Source organism: Dichomitus squalens (assembly GCF_000275845.1).
Source record: "Dichomitus squalens LYAD-421 SS1 unplaced genomic scaffold DICSQscaffold_27, whole genome shotgun sequence".
Taxonomy (NCBI): Eukaryota; Fungi; Basidiomycota; class Agaricomycetes; order Polyporales; family Polyporaceae; genus Dichomitus; species Dichomitus squalens.
This window is the reverse complement of record NW_006766909.1, coordinates 290,221-307,328: the sequence shown is the minus strand read 5'-3', so window position 1 is coordinate 307,328 and position 17,108 is coordinate 290,221. Positions and strand designations below refer to the sequence as shown.

Genomic DNA, 17,108 nt, shown 5'->3' with positions numbered 1-17,108 from the left:
ATAGCCGAATTCCCGCATTTCCTCCTCCGTATCGAGGCAGGCAATATGCACAGGCTCGTTCTCACCTTTGATGCTATGGAGGTTGCAACAGAGCCTCTCCTGTACCTCGAGGAGCTGCGGAAAATCCAGATGTTCATGGAGATCACTCTACTACAGAGATTCCCTCACCTACGGACAATCTGTTTGGACGTGCGTAGCACTGAGGAGACGCTTCCATGGTGGAAGACGCATATAGGAGAATGCTACCCAATGTTGCTTTCAAAAGGGATACTTGAGGTTGCGACAAGCAGGATGCATAGGTAAGTCAGTCAACCAATCACCAGCAGTGATACAAGCACGTATGACGGAATGTTACTCAGCACGCGCAGAGACTGGCATTTCTAATGTGCGTCAAGAGGGAGACCATGTCTACAATTCCAATTCTCATCCATGTCTATCTGCATCAGGACGATCTGTGGCTCTATGATATTGTTCTAGTGAGTGTGCGCCGATAATTAGTCCGTCGTGTCTTCCTGCTTATAAGCGCTCGATCTTGTGGCAGTTCGAAGTCGAACATATCTTCTCCAACGCAACACTTACTAAACAACACCGAGCCATATAGTCCTCAACCAATGCCGAAAGGTAGAGGGAGACCACTGTACCTCAGTCGCCGTCAATCCTCGCCACCATTCTACATCATCAGCCGGGTGCGGGGCGTCCTTTCCCTCCAAATGCGTTCACTCTCTACACTATACCTGCTGCTGCCCACTTCCGACTGTACTTTCTCGCTTCTTCATTGATTATCTGTTGATATGCTATCCGAGTCACTCACCGCCTCGCCGACCTTGATCGTCAGCGTTGTGGGACAAGCCAGCTCCTCCTGCGATAGTCTAACGTCAACCCCGATCCCGTCAAATACAGATGCTCGTGTCCTACGCTCCTTCATCCCACAAGATCCCAACAGAACGGAATCGGTGGACAGCTTCTCAGATGTACTCGAGGGGTTACTTCTCCGCTAACCTCCGGAACATTCACTGTTCCTTCGCTTTCTCACTGTCCCAGCATGGAACAAAACCCCCACTTGGCCGCTGCTGCTGAAGCTTGCTAACCTCAAAACATTCGACGCCCGGGTGATAGTGGACAGACTCATCCTCCAGTCACTGATCTTCCTGAGTCCCAATCTCTTGTGGTGTTCTGTTGCGGCTTCCCCGAGCTTCGTACCCTGCAATTGGTGGATGTGCGCTGCAAGAAGCCCTGGGTCCCTCAATGGCCTTGTACATTTCAGAACGGACCAGACGACACCTCTAATCTAACGCAGCTGCATATCCTGGGAGAACTTCCCACACCGGTATGTTCCTAGCTGCTGGTGTATTTGTGGCGAAGCGTGCTCAATGGCTCCACCACGCCAATTCTCACCATGCAGGAGCTCAGCAAGCGCATTGTTCTCTTGTTGCACAGCGTGAATGAGAAGTTGGTAAAGCTAGTTCGGGATGTCCCTGCTGCGTTGTGCATAATCGCCGGACTCGAAGGCGAGTCGTGCGCGCTACTTCCGCCTGTACTACGATATTAAGACCCCTGCCCGCAAAGACCTCCCGGAACTACACGCATCCGAGCCCAAGATTACGTCGGCACCGCTCAGTCGGCACAAATCGGTCACGATGGGGCAACTTACCGACTTACCTGCCTCGCCATTGAGCTACGTGTGAAGCCCTCCACCGACCTAGCACAAGCGCAGGCGGTACCAATGATGGTGCGACCGTTGTTTGACAAGCTTATTATGCCGGACGCCGCCATAGTTGTTTTCGAGGTCGTCTATATCACAATATTGCGAGCGCGTTCTCGCGACTTGTCCCGTTCCTGTATAGGCAATCCACGGAAACTCGATGTCTTGCGCAGGGGGCATGCTACTTTTCCTTGACAACCCTTACGATCGACTCGAGATATCATGCGATGTGTGCTACAGCCCAGCAAGCTTGTTCAAAAAGTATGGCGCCTGGCAGGAATGCATCTTACGCGACAAATGCTGTCTACTGCATGCTCTCGCTCGGTGCTCAAATCCAACGGACATACCTCCCAGGCCCAGCTTAGCGTTCCGTGACGAGGGACGAAGCAGAGAAGTCATACATTAAGTGATTCATACTTATCTGAACTCCGGCTGTATGGGAACTTCGCCAAGCTCAGCTCGAAGGCCACCCGGACAACGATACAAGCGGGGGGAAAGGCGGAGAGCATGTCGTATGGGAAGCGACATAGCGGTGATTGGCCATTACGGCTGTTGCTCCACGGGTGACAACTCCGGCGCAGCGAGAGACTCGTTCAAGTTGCTTCGCGAGCCTGTCCAGGGGAACGTGTGTGCATGTTGTCAGCGCGGCAGCCTCCTCCGACTTGGGTCCTCGCAGGCCGCCCAGCGGATCTTTTTGTTCGAGTCGATGAGGTAGACGTACCCGACGTGCTTTTTCGTAACCCCAACGGCTCGCGGAGGTACCTGTGTTTCTATAACAGAAGCCGGCTGCAGGACGACGGGGCATGAGACGGACCGAAAGAACGCACACCATATTCTGCCAATTGGCAGAGGTTGTGTACGTGGGCCACAACTGCTAGGGGGCCCGTTTCTTGATCCCAGACGTGAGGAAGGAGACGAGCCAGGACTTCACGAGGTTGTCGTTGATTTGCACGAGCTGGAAGTCTGGAGAGCTGGGTGGGTTCCACGAAGTGTGCGGTCTGGATCTGCGCAATTGGTTCAACATCTCGCGCTTGACCGAGGGGTTGAAGTGATTGGGGCGTACCTCGGACGTGGTGAGAAAGGTCCGACGACTGAGACTTGCCATCAAGGATATGCGCCGTGTGGGCTTTCTCCCCGGCGATGTGGCGGCGTGAATGTCCGGGAAGTAAAGACTATTTGGTTAGGCTCCACTCAGCGATCCGTGCATGTAGGACAGGCGAGGGCACAGCCAGCGACTAACGCATCATGGACTGGTGTCTTCTCAGCTAATCTTCGGCGCGATCCACGTCTTGCACCCGTGTTTTCGCATCGCCTTCTGCTCGCGATGAAGTAGCGTTCATAGGGTATCCATATAAGACAGCGCATTGAGCGTTTATGCATATGATACAAATGTACATCCGGGATATGCTACATCATGGATGAAGTACTGGACGAGGACTTAGTACCCGCCAGAGCCGTACTGGACATCGGTACCTCCACTACCGGTGTTACCAGTGACGTCAGACAAGGTGTTCGCGTTCTGCAGGCCGCCGAGGTGCATGTTGGCGGGGTGCGCACCTAATGATGAGTCGCGCGTTGTAAGCCACTCCACTGCCTTCTCCGAACACAGGAAGCCACACTCACCATGTGCAACAGCACGCTCACGGCGCATGAGGGCCTCCTTCTCGAGGCGCTCCGCCTCCGCGAGTTCCGCGCTCTGCGTCTTGAACGCGCCCGCCTCCTGCTCCTTCTGGAAGCCACGCTCCTTGAGCGCCTGGCTGCCGACGAGCGAGCCCACCGCCTTCTCGGCCTTACCCTCGAGACGGTGCGTGCCCCTGCCGGAAGTCTGGTTGGACGTGTTGATATGCGAGGCGGGAGGGACACCGTTGCCGGACGCATTCACGCCGGCACCGATGCCTGCTTGGTTGCCCGAGACGGGCTGGTTCTGGCCAGCGCCGGTCATGCCGGGGTTCGCGCCCTGGCGAACAGAATCAAACCCTTGCTGGCCTTGGGGATGGACCCCATGGTGGGCGGAGTTTGTGCCGTAGTTCTGACCAGGGGCATTCGTTGGCTGGTCACCGGCGAGATTCGTGCCCTGCTGGGGTTCGTGACGGGCTTCACGAGCCGCGGCCTTGTCTTGGTGCTACGTGAGGACGAACGGTGAGCAAGTCTCTCCCTGACCGCATTGTACACACTGCGGTGCTCACCTTGTGCTTTCCAAAGAGCGGCATGATGGATTACGAGTAGATATGAGAATTCGATGAGTAGATGGATATCGTTAGGGTCGTAAAATGCAGACGAAGTCGTGTGTAGTGTATCGCTCATGACGGCCGCATATATATACAGCGCGAGCTGTGTGGAGTAAGGCTACGCAATCTGCATACTGAGTAGGAATATCCACAGCTCCTCTCGTCTGATGACGTTGCGAGAGGAACATTTTGATCCGTAGACGCCCACAGCTCTAACGTCGTCATATCGTCAACAGGAGTCTTGCGGGAAAATGCTGCCCTGTCGCTGTGGAGAAACGGGTGGCTATGGGGCATGATGCTGTGAGGGCGTTTGGGACAGGAGACGTTAGCGTACGTGCGGCACTAAGCTGGAGCAACCTGGCCTCGTGCCTAGGCATTCGTTGGGACTCAGCAGCCTGGTGCCGCTCTAGACTTGTATGTATGTATCTGGGCTTTCAAAGACGGTGCAGCAAAGTACATAAAGGGGACGTCTGTTCCAGAAGGCCTTGAGTCTGCTGTCTGCGAACTATTTGGTCCTGTTTGCCAACCGGGGCGGGAGCCGCGTCTGCTTGCGCGGTCTCTTGCTGGGGTCCCGACCGTCTCTCACAGTGCCCTATAGCAGCAGCATATACGATCGGAGGGCTGTAAGCGCATACAGCAGAGTAGGCCAAACTGTGGAGTTTGTCATCAAATATGTGGAGAGGTATGATCTGGGTGACCTCGAAGTGAACCTCCGCTGACCCTCTCCGCCAAACCTGTCTGGAGAGCAGCGCTGTTGCGAGCTACGCCACTCTGACTACGGCTTATCCTGGCGCATCCATTTGTGGTCCTAGTCGAGAGCGAAGAACCGCCTGAAAATCTCAGCATTGCTTTTAGGAGTATATGGTGAAGCGCGGAGTTGTCGATGGGCCCAGTGATGGCATTGTCCGGTATGTCTACCACGTTTCAATCCTTCGAAGCGGGGTGTGCGAACACAAGTGAATCGTTGCTGGGCCAAGTCGCTCCTGCGTTTCCCCAGATTCGCGAACAGTCAGCTCGGGGTCTACTCTCGCTGCCCGCGTATACCTGCTGCACGGGCCAGCCCACGTCATGACGCTTGGTTACTCTGGCATCTAGCCTACTGCTGACTCGGTAGATACGTCGGTCTATACATCCTTCAAATGCGCCACCAGGCCGAAGAGGCATTGTCCGACTACCGGGGCTACAGCCAATAGCATTTGAACGACCCAAGAAACCCTCAAGGCAGTGCCTATATGGGTTGCGCATGTTATAGTATGCGCACTTGACGAACGCGAAGGTAAGTAGTTGTTTTCACTCATGCAGTTATCTCGTTCCTTACGTCGGCCATCCTGCATTTTCTGCAGGACCGAAAGTTGCATATAGATCCCCTTAGGAGTCGTCTTGACTATACGGTCGTACGCTTGACACTGGCGGATTCCGTCGTGCAAGCTACAGAACGACTATTGACCTCAATCCTGTGCCGCAGATCGTCATCAGACTTCTTTTCCCTCCGTCCTCCTAGCCTCCACGTCCTCCTAGGCACTGACCCGCCGGTCTATGGGCGCAAACCTTCTATGCGACGTGCCCTGCAGACCATCGTGCCGACGGCACTGGCGTTTCTCACAGCGACGAAAACGTCCCGAGCGGAGCTCCACATCGCAGGATGGTACAAGCCTGGGCTCACCACGACAGAGCGACTCGAGATTCCGCTGTTGTTCATGATCACACCGAGAAGTGGACCAGGCCACCGATTCACAGCGCGTTGCATGGAGAGGATCCGTTTTGAGCACAAGACGCGCAGTTCCGAGGGTCTGGCGTAGGCAGACGACGAGGGCATGACCTGATAACTATCTCAGCATCTTTGATAGTGGTCCTGCATCGGAATGTGGACTCGGGGTGCTATTGCCTTGTAACGTAGTTCCTACTCGAATCGGTGGGCACCAAGTATCACGCCCTGGCCCCTTGTCGTGCGCCGTTGGGAGCACTGCAGTCTGCAGCCGCAGCACAATGCGTACGCAATACAGTCGGCCCTCGCGCACGGAAGGTCGGCCTACACTCCCAAGATGATGGTCAAGTGAAATGTCGCCGCCGCATGAAGCCATCTCTCCGCCGATCAACGAGCGCCAGGACACAATGCAGTGTCCCAGTCTTCCAAGGACGTGAGCGTCGACTCTCGGAGGCTGCGCAATTGTAACTCAGCTCTTCCCATCGTGTTCGCCGCCGAATGTCCAGCTGTATATCCGTTTGATACCCATCCCTCGTGTGTGACCTGAGTCTCCTAGCGCAAGGCACTCCTCCGCATTCGCCGCCGCGCGCCGCGATCTCGACCCCGCCAGCAAGTCTCCGAAATTCCGACGGGATTCCACTGCCCAGGCTCTTTCCGATTCGTAACACGCAGGGCAACTTCTCGCATCGATGCCGCAGGAGCTGCAGAGCTAGAAGCAGATGTCATCCCACCGAACGATGCGTCATGTCAGGAGACCGCGTACGTGCTGCAGCGGTGTACACGCTTTCCCAGTAGAGGCGCTTGGCGGTCGGTCGCCGCAGCAGCGTTGCCTGACTCGATCCTCCGCGAATCTGCAGGATTCGCGGAAGAGGTGAGCATATAAGTTTCCCCATCGAGTCTCGGTAGTCCCTCAGGCTCCCTCGACGTTCGCTCCTCACAATTCCTTCGCACTTCCCCTTTCTTCTTCACACAGCTGCAAGCGGCGCTACTTTCCAATCCTCGCGGTCGCCATGTCATACCCGCCGCCTTCCGGCTTCTTCCCCACCGCGTCGCAGCCCTATTCCTGGGCCGGGGACAACCGCGGGCATGCTTACGGCGACCCTTCGCTTTATCCATCTTCCTTTTACTACGAGAACGATGAATTGCATCAAGCTTTCAGAAATCAATATTGCACTGAAGGTCTGCTCTCAAGTTGCTCTACCAGATATCTTACAATAGACTGATAGCTATGACCTCAGAGTACCAGACAGAACATCAGACAGAACCCCAGACAGAACACCAGACAGAACACCAGACAGAACACCAGACAGAACACCAGACAGAACACCAGACAGAATACCAGACAGAACATCTCTGGGTGAGTTCTTCTAGCCTACTATTTCTCAGTACTGACTCTGCTTCCTTTGACCTGATAACCTAACATCTTTAGGCCAATACTGGCCATATCCACAACACTCCCCCCAGCTCCTCTGAGATGCCCCTTGCCCCTCCCCTTTGGCAGCCTACAGATGTAGGCTGCCAAACCAATGTCCCAAATGGACTTGATTTTGTGAGCATGTTTCCTGCATAACTATAGCTACTCTCATCTTTGTGTTTTTGCAGAGTGCTGGTCAAACTCTTCCCCCAGCACATTTTAGCAGGACTGTTACAAGTCCTATTGAAAGCCTGTTCAGTGAACCACATCCTAACAGGTTTATATGTGTCTTGTGCTGGGAAGGTTTGTACTATATACTTTGAAAAAATGATCGTTAGACTTCTTGCAATGGTTGCAGACTTCTCTTCTAAGTGGAATCTTAAGCAGCATATAAAAGATGTCCACTTGCAACTTAGGCCTTATAAGTGTGAAGCACCTGGATGTAATAATGATTACAAGAGAAACAGTGAACTCAAGAAGCACACAATTGCAAAGCATAGCAGCACTATATAGGTAAGAGTCAAGTTAGCTTACTAAAGCACATGTCTACTGAAGAGGAGATTATTTTAGCTGCTTGCATGTAACTCAGTTTCCTTGCTGTATTTGTAGCCTGCTCCTAGCTTGACTTGACTTGCTTTTGCTGTTGTCTCTACTCCTTAGCTGCTATCATCGCTGTCCTGTAGAATCCAATGCTATCCAATGCTACCATGTCTGCCTTATAACCTACTCTGATGTGTTTCTATCTTACACATCAAAAACTCAGGGACTCTGGATCTTTCACACATTGTACAAGGTAGGATTAGATATCCCTCTCTGTCTAGCATTTCTGTAAGAGGTCATATACATCTTATGTGAGGTCTGTAGAAGCTAGCAATTTAAGTTGCAAGAACAGTTGACTCCTCTCTGTCAATTGGCCAAAAGGCCTCTTCAAGCTCAACAACCCTTGCCCAGATTTCTTCAGCATGAATGAATGCAGCAGATCTAGGCACAATATGCAATCTACAATCATATGAGTTTGATGTTATTGGTGAGATTTCTTATGAAGTACCTGCCTGTTGACTAAGTCTGCAAGGTGATCAACAAACTTCACAAATTCAGGTGATGTCCAGTTCTCAACAAGCTCCTTCACAGCGGAGAATGCTGGGCTAGGTTCCCCTTGCACATTGCCCAATAGTGACTTTGCATATGTCCATGCATCCAAATACACCTACACCAAGCAAACACACCAGTAAGTCAATGAAGCTTGCAATGTAAACACATGAATCCGGGTCACAGCGTACCCTCTCCATTGCCCACAGGAACACCAGCCCATCTTCGAAGCTTCCAAACGCGCCTACTCGCGCCAACTCCGCAGTATAGTCCCTTGTCGCCTTCCTCTCCCTCCACCCAGCAAAGCTCGGCAACGTGTACTTCTTCTCGATGTCCGCGAACAGCCCAACCTCGCGCTGTACGTTCTGGAGCGCGTCCGCGAGGACACCGACGACCTCGGAGTGGAAGCGCTCCTCGGGCGAGTCGGGCGCATGCAGCGATGAGAACGGGACGTGCGTGAGCAAATGGCCGAGGAAGCGCGGGTAGGCGTGGGCGGCATAGATGCGGTCTTGCGAGAGGTAGAGGGAGAGGAGCGGCGCGGGGAGGACGCCTGTGCCAGCGGCGGTGAGAAATGCGTGTTCTGTCGCGGCGGAGTAGGGGCGCGGGGTAGAGAGGGAGGCGAGGTGCGTTGTCAGAGGGACGGACATTGTAGCAGATCTGCAGATGCTTGTATAGGGACAGGGTACAAGGACTCGACGAGTGGCGGGCGAGGGCGATGGACAGAGTCAGAGAGGAAGCGCGAGTCGAACGCAATCGTCGAGCGTATCGATGACGCAATGATGTCACACCTGATAAAGTACGGTGTTCGCCCGGCCATGCACATCCGGACGATATGAGCATCCGCGGCGAACATGAGAAGGTGCCAAAAGGGTCAGTCTACATTATACGCGACTGCAGAACTCGATAGGGAATTTTGGATCTACGAGGGTGACCTCTACTCGATGCGACGAGGCGAGTTCGGAACGAGAGCCCACAAGAAAACCATAAAGCTCATCATCGACACCAACCTGCGCATAATTGTTCAGTCCAAATTGAGTAAACATTCATGCAGTCGTGAACTCACAGCGGCTGCAAGCTCTTGATGCCAGCTTTCTGTGCGAGCGCTCCAGTGAGGAAAGGCAGGAACGCCGAGCCCGTCTGCCCAAAACCCGCGATCCAGCCGATCGACCCGGTCAGGAGTCGAGGAGGGAGGACACGACCTGCATGGTTCATGACGATCGGGTAGATGGGGCCCAGGAGAAGTCCAACGAAGGAGACGGCGACGGCGCCGCCGATGAGCGAGGGCACGAACCAGACGACGAGTTCTAACCTGCAGACGAGGCAATCGGTGTCAGCGGACCCTTATCTTCTGAATGGAGGAGGTACTGTTACCCGATGGCGATGATAGCGTAGAGGAAGATGGCGCGGCGTTCGCCAACCTTAGTAGTACGCGGTCAGCATCGATAGCAGGTCAAAGGCCATAGGCGAGCCTACCTTCTGGTTCACCCAAAGCAGCCCAACGCGACCAAGAGTCAGGCCTGCCATGCACATACGTCAGACAGGTAACGAGCATGTAACAAGTCAAGACTATACCGCCGAAGAAACCAGAGGATATGTATCCAGCGGAAGGACCTCCGCCCCGCAAGTCTTTCACGTATGTGACGATCCAGCCTAGAAGGCAATCTTGTGAGCGCAAGAAAGAAGAGCTAGGCTCGGTCGCAGACGGCTCACCCCCGAGAGTAACCTCCACGCCGACGTAGATGAGGATGAAGATTGCCATCAGGTGCAGAGACTTGAGCCTGAACATTTGTCTGTACTTGTCCCCGTCGTTCTCCTGCGCTGCGTCTTGTTGATGAGTTACAGTCTGGCCGATTTCTGCGAGCGCGGCTGTGAGAGGGGGGCGCGAGCATCAAAGCCCTGAATCAGTGCGGAACATGACTTGGTTGCGAGGTCAGACGGACTGTCTTGGTCTTTGAAACGGAAAACCACGATTAGGGCGATGGTGTTGGCGAGTGCGACCGCGAGTGACGTGAGGAAGTGGAAGGACCACTGGTGCAGCTGCGCGAACTCGGTCGCGACAAGCGGAGAGCAGAACGCACCAACGCCTGTAGAAGCGGTTCAGCATGTTAGGTTTCGGGCACCTCGGAAATCCTACCATAGACCGCGTGCAAGACACTCATCTTCGTCGCGGCGTTTTCTTTCAAGGACGCGACAAAGCCGTTGGCGCCGGCATCCTGCACGACACATTGATTAGTTCGACGTCGTGTCTGGCGCACAAGCCTACGCGTACCTGAAGTGCGAGCCCAAAGCCGTTGATCGCGTATGCTATTACGAAAACAGGAAAAGGTGGCGCAGGAGCCTCTATAGTATACGCAATCACTTGTGCCAGAGAGCCTAGACAGGATTAGTACTATATGCGACTGAGAAGATTTGCGTGATTTGTATACCTAGCACCATGACCTTGCCGAACCCAAACCGGTCGGTGAGCCAGACGTTCGCTGCGGCGCCAGATAGGAAGCCCTGCGTACGTGAAGAGAAATCAGGATATACGCCATTGAGATATGACGGTCAGAAGAGCAACGTACAACGCAGTTGCATACGAAGATAAGAGAAACAACGGCGAAGTTGACCTAACGCATCAAGGTAAGGCCGACTTCTCAGACTTGCTGTGAGGGTGAGGAGCGCACGTGATATACAGTCTGTATTCGGGGGAGAAGGGGACCTGTCGTGCCGTCATTCCAACCGGCTAAGAAGAGACTCCAGCAGAGCGTCGCGAACTGGATCCTGGCCTTCCGACGCATGGCCGGCGTCGAAGCTGGAACAGCGGTGGGCGGAATGTCGACTGACTGGGTACGTTCCGTCTCCGCCGCTTCAATATTGTCTAGACTCTTGCGAAGGCTCTTCGCATCATCTTCGACAGTGGCAGCAGGAGTCACTGGTTCTTCAGGAAGATGGGGAGCGCGAGCATGGACAGAAGACAGTTCAATTTCGGAACTGAATGGGGCTCAATGTCAAGAGATAGCAATAAAGACCCGAGGAGCGTTACTCACGTTGCAGACATGGAGAGCAGACAACTTAACGGTACAGGATGTACAAGCCGTCAGTGTTCACCTTTATACCGTGTCTTCCTTGTGCACACGCGTTATCGCAGCAACGAATCGCGCTCACATTGACTCGAACGCAGTACTGGGCTCCTGGCAATGTGCCAAGCTAGACACGAGATGATCACAGAGAATCGGTCGATTGTTCCACGTACTTAGGTGTCGACGTTGAGGAGAGTCAGCAATTTCGGAGGATGCGAGGGGAGCGCTGTCGCGGATGATTGTCGGAGAAATGAAGAGGTCGAACATAAGCGCTTCGACAAGCTGATAGCACAAATTCTAGGCTTCTTGGAGGCCTCCGTAGCTCCCAAAGGATATCTGGAGGCAGTCTAGAGACACAACGTCAGTCCCTCGCAGGGTACGCGCTCCGTAACCGGCGGATAGGATAAATCGGAGGGAAGGGTAGAGTAAGAGAGCGGCGGCAGAAGCGCCTGCATACGACATAGGCCAGCAATCATAGCGCCCACGACGTGTCGCGTGTCGGCGCCGGCGAAGAGAGTCGTACTTGTATCCACTGTCCACATCCTCGACCATCATCACACCTCCCTGCTTCTTTCTTTGCCTGCTTGGACATGGCCTCCCCTGCTCAGCAACTGCCCCCTGGATGGGCAGCGGAATGGTCAGTCTCCGATCTGGCTGCTTGATTGGCTTGTCGCATTGACTCCCAGCCGGCAGGGATCAAAACGCACAACGTTGGCTCTTCATCGGTGAGTGCTCACTTCTCTATGACCGATAGCAAGCCTTTGTGAACCACTGCCATACTAGAAACTGCAACGGGTAGAACACAATGGGAGCCGCCCTACCCTGATCCCGAGAGCATAGATCCGGGCTTGAACCCTGCGCCGAGCGCGTCCCCTCCTCCTCAGGGTACGCACCACACAAAACGTCGGCAATATGCAGCAGGCCAGACCCAAGCGTACTACGGCGCGGATACACTGGCGGCTGCTCCTGTAGGGCCCGCGTATGCCGCCGTTCCTGGCCAACCCGCTCCGCCTGCTCAACTCTTCACTCCTGGTCTCGCAGCGGAGGGTCAATTCGCGGCGCAGCAAGTCGCTGGTCAGCCTGCAGCACAACCGCCATACTATGGTGGCGCGCCGCAAGAGCCTGAATATATCAATGCGCCTGGATTCGGACAAGGGCCGGCGTACCAGCCACCCGGGGTCGCTGGGCTCGCCGACCAGTTCTCACAGATGAACGTGGGCCAGAAGGGCCTCCGCCTGTTCACGACTAACCTGCTCACCGCCCCTCCTGAACCTCTGGAGCTTCATCGTCCTCCTCCGGATATCGTTCTCCCGCCCAACTCTTCCCTCTCTAATTCTCCCTTCGCGAACGCCGATGCGTCTTACCAGAGGTGCACGCTTAATGCGATCCCGACCTCTAATTCCCTCCTTACCAAATCAAAGATTCCTCTTGGCTTGGTGATTACTCCCTACCGCTCGCTGAAGGAAGGAGATGATCCGGTTCCCCTTGTCACGGATACGGTCATCGCTCGTTGCAGGAGGTGTAGGACGTATATCAACCCATACGTGCAGTTTATTGACGGCGGTAACCGGTGAGTGTACCCAATTCTATCCCGTGTATCCACTCCCCCATTCGATCCTCTGTGAAGCTGGCGTTGCTGCATGTGTTCCATGTCCAATGAGGTGCCGCAGCTCTTCGACTGGGACCAGGTCCGTAATCAGCCTGGTGACCGCTGGGCCCGCGCGGAGCTCAATCACGGCGTGGTCGAATTTGTCGCGCCGACGGAGTACATGGTCCGCCCGCCCCAGCCGGCCGTGTACATCTTCCTCATCGATGTCTCGCACAACGCGATCCAATCCGGCATGGTCGCGACGGCGACCCGCACGATTCTCGAGAACCTCGACCGTATTCCCGACGAGGACTCGAGAACTAAGGTCGGGTTCATCGCGTTTGATGTATCTCTCCACTTCTTCTCGCTTCCTGTAGGTCTATGTTCTCCGGCGGGCGCTGTGATCCCGTGTCGCGTGGGCTGATCATTTTCGATAGGCTGGCTCCACGGACTCGAGCATGCTCGTCGTCTCGGACATTGACGACGTGTTCCTGCCCAAGCCTACGGATTTGCTCGTGAACCTGAGCGAGAGCCGTGCGGCAATCGAGAACTTGCTTGGTCGTTTGAACGACATGTTCCAGGAGAACCACATCATTGGCAGCGCCCTTGGCCCCGCGCTCCAAGCGGCGTTCAAGATGATGGTGCGTATGGTGCGCATGTTGAGCTACGAATATCATTTGACGACTTGGTTGTAGTCGCACATCGGTGGCAAGATTGTCGTTCTCTCGTCCAGCCTGCCTTCTCACGGTGCTGGTGCCGTCAAGAACAGGGAGGACCCTAAGATCCTCGGCACATCGAAGGTAGCGCTGGTGCCGCTGTCTGGAGATGGTTCAGCTCTCATAATCATATCCTTGTCGTACGCAGGAGTCCAGCCTGTTGCAGACCGCATCACCCTTCTACAAGACTTTCGCGATCGAATGTTCGCGCGCCCAAGTCGCCGTCGATATGTTCTTGTTTAGCGCTGCATACCAGGACGTCGCGACATTGGGTAGGTCTTCTCGCGGCTTGCCTCCCATCGCGCCACCGCTCATGTGATCGCGTCAAACAGCTTGCTTGCCGCACTACACCTCCGGCCAGACATACTTCTACCCGGCGTTCAACGCCTCCCGCACAGAAGACGCCGTGAAGTTCGCGCACGAGTTCGGCGAAGTCCTCGCGATGCCGATCATGCTCGAGGCTGTCATGCGCGTGCGCGCGTCCAAGAACCTGCGCATGTCCTCCTTCCACGGCAACTTCTTCGTCCGCTCGACCGACCTGCTCGCCATGCCTATCGTGCCGCAGGACCTCTCCTATGCCATCGAGATCCAGATTGAAGACAACATCACCGCGCCCTTCGTCGTCCTCCAAACCGCCGTGCTGCACACGACGTGCTACGGCGAGCGCCGCATTCGCGTCATCACGTCCGCGATCCCGACCACGAACAACCTCTCGGACGTGTTCGCATCAGCGGACCAAGTTGCGATCGCGACGCTGCTTGCGAACAAGGCCGTAGAGCGCTCGATCACGCATAGGCTCGAGGACGCGCGTGATGCACTGTTCAATAAGCTGGTCGAGGTCTTGCAGGCGTACAAGGCGAGCATGACTGCTGCGGGCGCGGGCGCCAGCGCGCAGCTCGCTATCTCGGAGAACTTGAAGATGCTGCCAGTGTTGACCCTTGGTCTCCTCAAGAATGTATGTGTTCTTTGCGCCACACTTTCTCCATTGTTCATGGATGCTAAGGGGTAGTATAGGTCGGTATCAGGCAGAGCGCGCAGATCCCGCCCGATCTCAGGGCGTACGCACAGTGCTTGCTCACTACGCTCCCCTCGCAACTGCTTATCCCGTATATTCACCCGAACTTCTATTCATTGCACAACATGGCGCCAGAGGTACGCTCCCCGGACGCCTCCCGCTTTGCTTGGTGGGGTCACTGATCTGCGTTGTTCGCAGTGCGGCACTGTCGGCGAGCATGGGGTCATCTTGCCGCAGCCTCTCCCGCTCACTTCAGAACGTCTCGAGCGGCACGGTCTCTTCCTCATCGAGGACGGCCAGACGATCTTCCTGTGGGTCGGCAGGGACGCGGTCCCGCAGCTCATCATGGACGTGTTCAACCTTCCCAGCTACGAGGTCCTTCGTGGTGGCAAGGTGCGTACCTTTGTTTTCTTCCGTTTTTGAGCGTGCGATATTGACGTGGCTGGGTAGACTACGCTGCCACTGCTCGACAACCCCTTCTCGCAGCGCGTCAACGCGGTCATCCAAAAGACGCGCGAGATGCGTCGTGGGGTGTACTACCCCCACTTGTACATCGTCAAGGAGGACGGCGAGCCGCCGTTGCGCCTCTGGGCCCTGTCCTGCCTCATCCAGGACCGTGCGGACGTTCTCCCGAGTTACCAGCAGTTCATCTCGCAACTTCGCGACAAGGTGCGTTCTGGCTCTCCCTCGTAATCGCTTTGCGGGCTCGACAATGCTGATCGATCACGACTTGCGTCCTTGCAGGTCAACGGCTCAAGTTACTAAGCGTGCATCTGTCTGGAAGGGGAGGGAGGGGACGTGCGCGACAATGTGGACTGGTAGAGAAGCGTGCAAATTCAACAATTCCTGCGGGCGGCAGTTCGGGCTCTCCTTTTTCGTGTGTCGAGTATTCCTAATCGTACTTATTATTGATCGTCCTTGTCTCCCCCTTGGACCTTTCCTCTCTATCTATACTATAGACGCGCCGATCGCGCGTCGTAGCTCTCAGAACTGAGGCCGTTGCGACGCGCTCCTAGATGTGCGCTCCAAAACGTCCTGTCGGTCGCCGCTAACGCCTGTGCCGTCGTAATCACGTCTAGATCCCGACTCTGTCCTTTGGACTCGCGGGTGGCACACTATGTCCCAGCGCTGTCATTTGATTGAGGCGCAGACTACATACGTCCTCGGCGCGCGCCAAGGTGAGCGGGGTTTGCAGCGCGTGCATACCATGTAGAGGCTGATACTGCGAGTAGACAGACTCTCGTGCCGCGCCGTTGCGCGGGATGTGAGGTCGTGAACATTTCACGAACGGAGTCTCGAGACTTGGCGGCGGATGCCTGCCGCCCCGTCTGCCCGCTGAATACATGACTGAATTCAGAGCTGTTGTGTACACATGCAACGTCCGTGGGGCTCAAGAAAAAGAGGCGGGGATGTTGTGTCGCGATACACAGACCGCACGGACTCGCCGACCGCCCGAGGCGAGGAACGTGGACGATCGGCATCAGAGGCAAACGCGGAACGTGCGGGTCTGGGGGCAAGTTAGTCCTTGGTGATCGGGTTTTGGGAGTTTTACAGTCTCAACCAAGGCCGCTGCAACGCATCGAAGTTGGCGCCGTCTGGGCAACAAAGGAGTCGACACGCAGGTGCAATGAAGCGCGTCTGCAAGCACAGCCCCCGCGCGTCTTGTACTCGCCCGTCCTTCGAGTTGCAACCGGACTCCGCGAATGGCACACAACGCAACGAAGTCGCCCTCGCGCCCAGTGCGAGAAGAGGCTGATCGTTCGACGGACACTCATGTATATGCCCTCGTTCCCACGTCAAGCTCCTCGGGCATGTCGAGCCCCCCTCCAGGACAGGTTCCGCATGGCCCCCCATTTCCGACAAGCAGGTCAGCACCTACAGTCTTACCCGGGTCCTTTGGCCGCCCAATTTTCGTTCTCCCGTGTGAAGCACACACACCCCTCCTGCCATACATCGGAATATCTAGGTTGATTCAATACGGTATCATGTAACTATACCAGAAGTATGAACACGATTGGGAACAGCGTAAAGGAGATCGTAATGAATCACTGTCGAATGTAAGACCCACTCCTCGTCCTGGTCTTACTCGGCACACTTCACATATTACGTACGCATACACTTATATAGCCGACGACCTATACCGTGCTCTTTAGCTCTGCTCACCGCGGTATAGGTACGTATTCCCATTAACATGTATCTTAGCTCTGCTCACCACGGTATAGAATTCGTTCTAGTTTACATCCTCGGAGTCAGTGAGGAGGTTCCGTGAGCCTCCTTCCACTTTTTTTTAAACTTCGAACGTTCGCGCCGCCGCCGCACTCGACGACGCCAATCTCCACCGCCCCAACACCTCCAGTCAACCTGTTGCTGCCCCGCGTAACACGTAGTCGCTTTCGCGACTTCATAGCCCCGTTCCCATTTGCCGAGCTCGAAGAACACGATCTCGCCGAACAACTGGCCCCCCCTGTCGAACTCGACCAAGTCGAACCTCGAGACTCCGCCGAAGAAGATAGCGACTCTTCTTACTCCCTTATCAGCTCAATCGCATCCTTGCAGTCTCTGCCTTCGACAGACTCGTCCTTGGAGCCC

At 55.3% G+C, this 17,108-nt stretch overlaps 6 protein-coding genes across 6 annotated transcripts; 2 read left to right on the top strand and 4 right to left on the bottom strand.

Annotated features, from left to right (window-relative positions):
• Window positions 1-38: 38 nt before the first annotated feature.
• Window positions 39-704, top strand: DICSQDRAFT_156246 (uncharacterized protein). Its single transcript, XM_007367677.1, has 4 exons — window positions 39-299; window positions 360-385; window positions 447-476; window positions 542-704. Exons 1-2 carry the CDS (start codon window positions 46-48, stop codon window positions 382-384), a joined length of 279 nt encoding a protein of 92 aa, XP_007367739.1. The 5' UTR covers window positions 39-45; the 3' UTR covers window position 385; window positions 447-476; window positions 542-704.
• A 2,436-nt stretch (window positions 705-3,140) lies between these two features.
• DICSQDRAFT_128244 (uncharacterized protein) lies at window positions 3,141-3,912 on the bottom strand (the record flags this gene model as incomplete). Its single annotated transcript, XM_007367676.1, has 3 exons — window positions 3,141-3,259; window positions 3,326-3,824; window positions 3,889-3,912. 3 exons carry the CDS (start codon window positions 3,910-3,912, stop codon window positions 3,141-3,143), a joined length of 642 nt encoding a protein of 213 aa, XP_007367738.1.
• A 527-nt stretch (window positions 3,913-4,439) lies between these two features.
• DICSQDRAFT_138509 (uncharacterized protein) lies at window positions 4,440-5,823 on the bottom strand. The gene is made up of 3 exons (XM_007367675.1): window positions 5,274-5,823; window positions 4,675-5,206; window positions 4,440-4,612 (listed from the first exon to the last, which is right to left on the bottom strand). The coding sequence occupies exon 2, from the start codon at window positions 5,173-5,175 to the stop codon at window positions 4,855-4,857; it is 321 nt and encodes a 106-aa protein (XP_007367737.1). The 5' UTR covers window positions 5,176-5,206; window positions 5,274-5,823; the 3' UTR covers window positions 4,440-4,612; window positions 4,675-4,854.
• A 2,101-nt stretch (window positions 5,824-7,924) lies between these two features.
• On the bottom strand, window positions 7,925-8,785 carry DICSQDRAFT_148461 (heme oxygenase-like protein; the record flags this gene model as incomplete). Its single annotated transcript, XM_007367674.1, has 3 exons — window positions 7,925-8,048; window positions 8,102-8,256; window positions 8,330-8,785. The coding sequence occupies 3 exons, from the start codon at window positions 8,783-8,785 to the stop codon at window positions 7,925-7,927; spliced, it is 735 nt and encodes a 244-aa protein (XP_007367736.1).
• Window positions 8,786-9,072: 287 nt separating this feature from the next.
• DICSQDRAFT_64824 (MFS general substrate transporter) lies at window positions 9,073-10,918 on the bottom strand (the record flags this gene model as incomplete). The annotated part of the gene is made up of 12 exons (XM_007367673.1): window positions 9,073-9,145; window positions 9,202-9,447; window positions 9,510-9,556; window positions 9,612-9,655; window positions 9,711-9,788; window positions 9,849-10,004; window positions 10,079-10,222; window positions 10,273-10,351; window positions 10,408-10,511; window positions 10,565-10,637; window positions 10,703-10,747; window positions 10,805-10,918. The coding sequence occupies 12 exons, from the start codon at window positions 10,916-10,918 to the stop codon at window positions 9,073-9,075; spliced, it is 1,203 nt and encodes a 400-aa protein (XP_007367735.1).
• An 820-nt stretch (window positions 10,919-11,738) lies between these two features.
• On the top strand, window positions 11,739-15,460 carry DICSQDRAFT_89203 (protein transporter SEC24). Its single transcript, XM_007367672.1, has 12 exons — window positions 11,739-11,837; window positions 11,894-11,925; window positions 11,984-12,770; window positions 12,828-13,161; window positions 13,226-13,429; window positions 13,484-13,588; window positions 13,653-13,776; window positions 13,837-14,459; window positions 14,519-14,656; window positions 14,718-14,912; window positions 14,970-15,188; window positions 15,264-15,460. Exons 1-12 carry the CDS (start codon window positions 11,791-11,793, stop codon window positions 15,282-15,284), a joined length of 2,829 nt encoding a protein of 942 aa, XP_007367734.1. The 5' UTR covers window positions 11,739-11,790; the 3' UTR covers window positions 15,285-15,460.
• The last annotated feature ends 1,648 nt before the right edge of the window (window positions 15,461-17,108 follow it).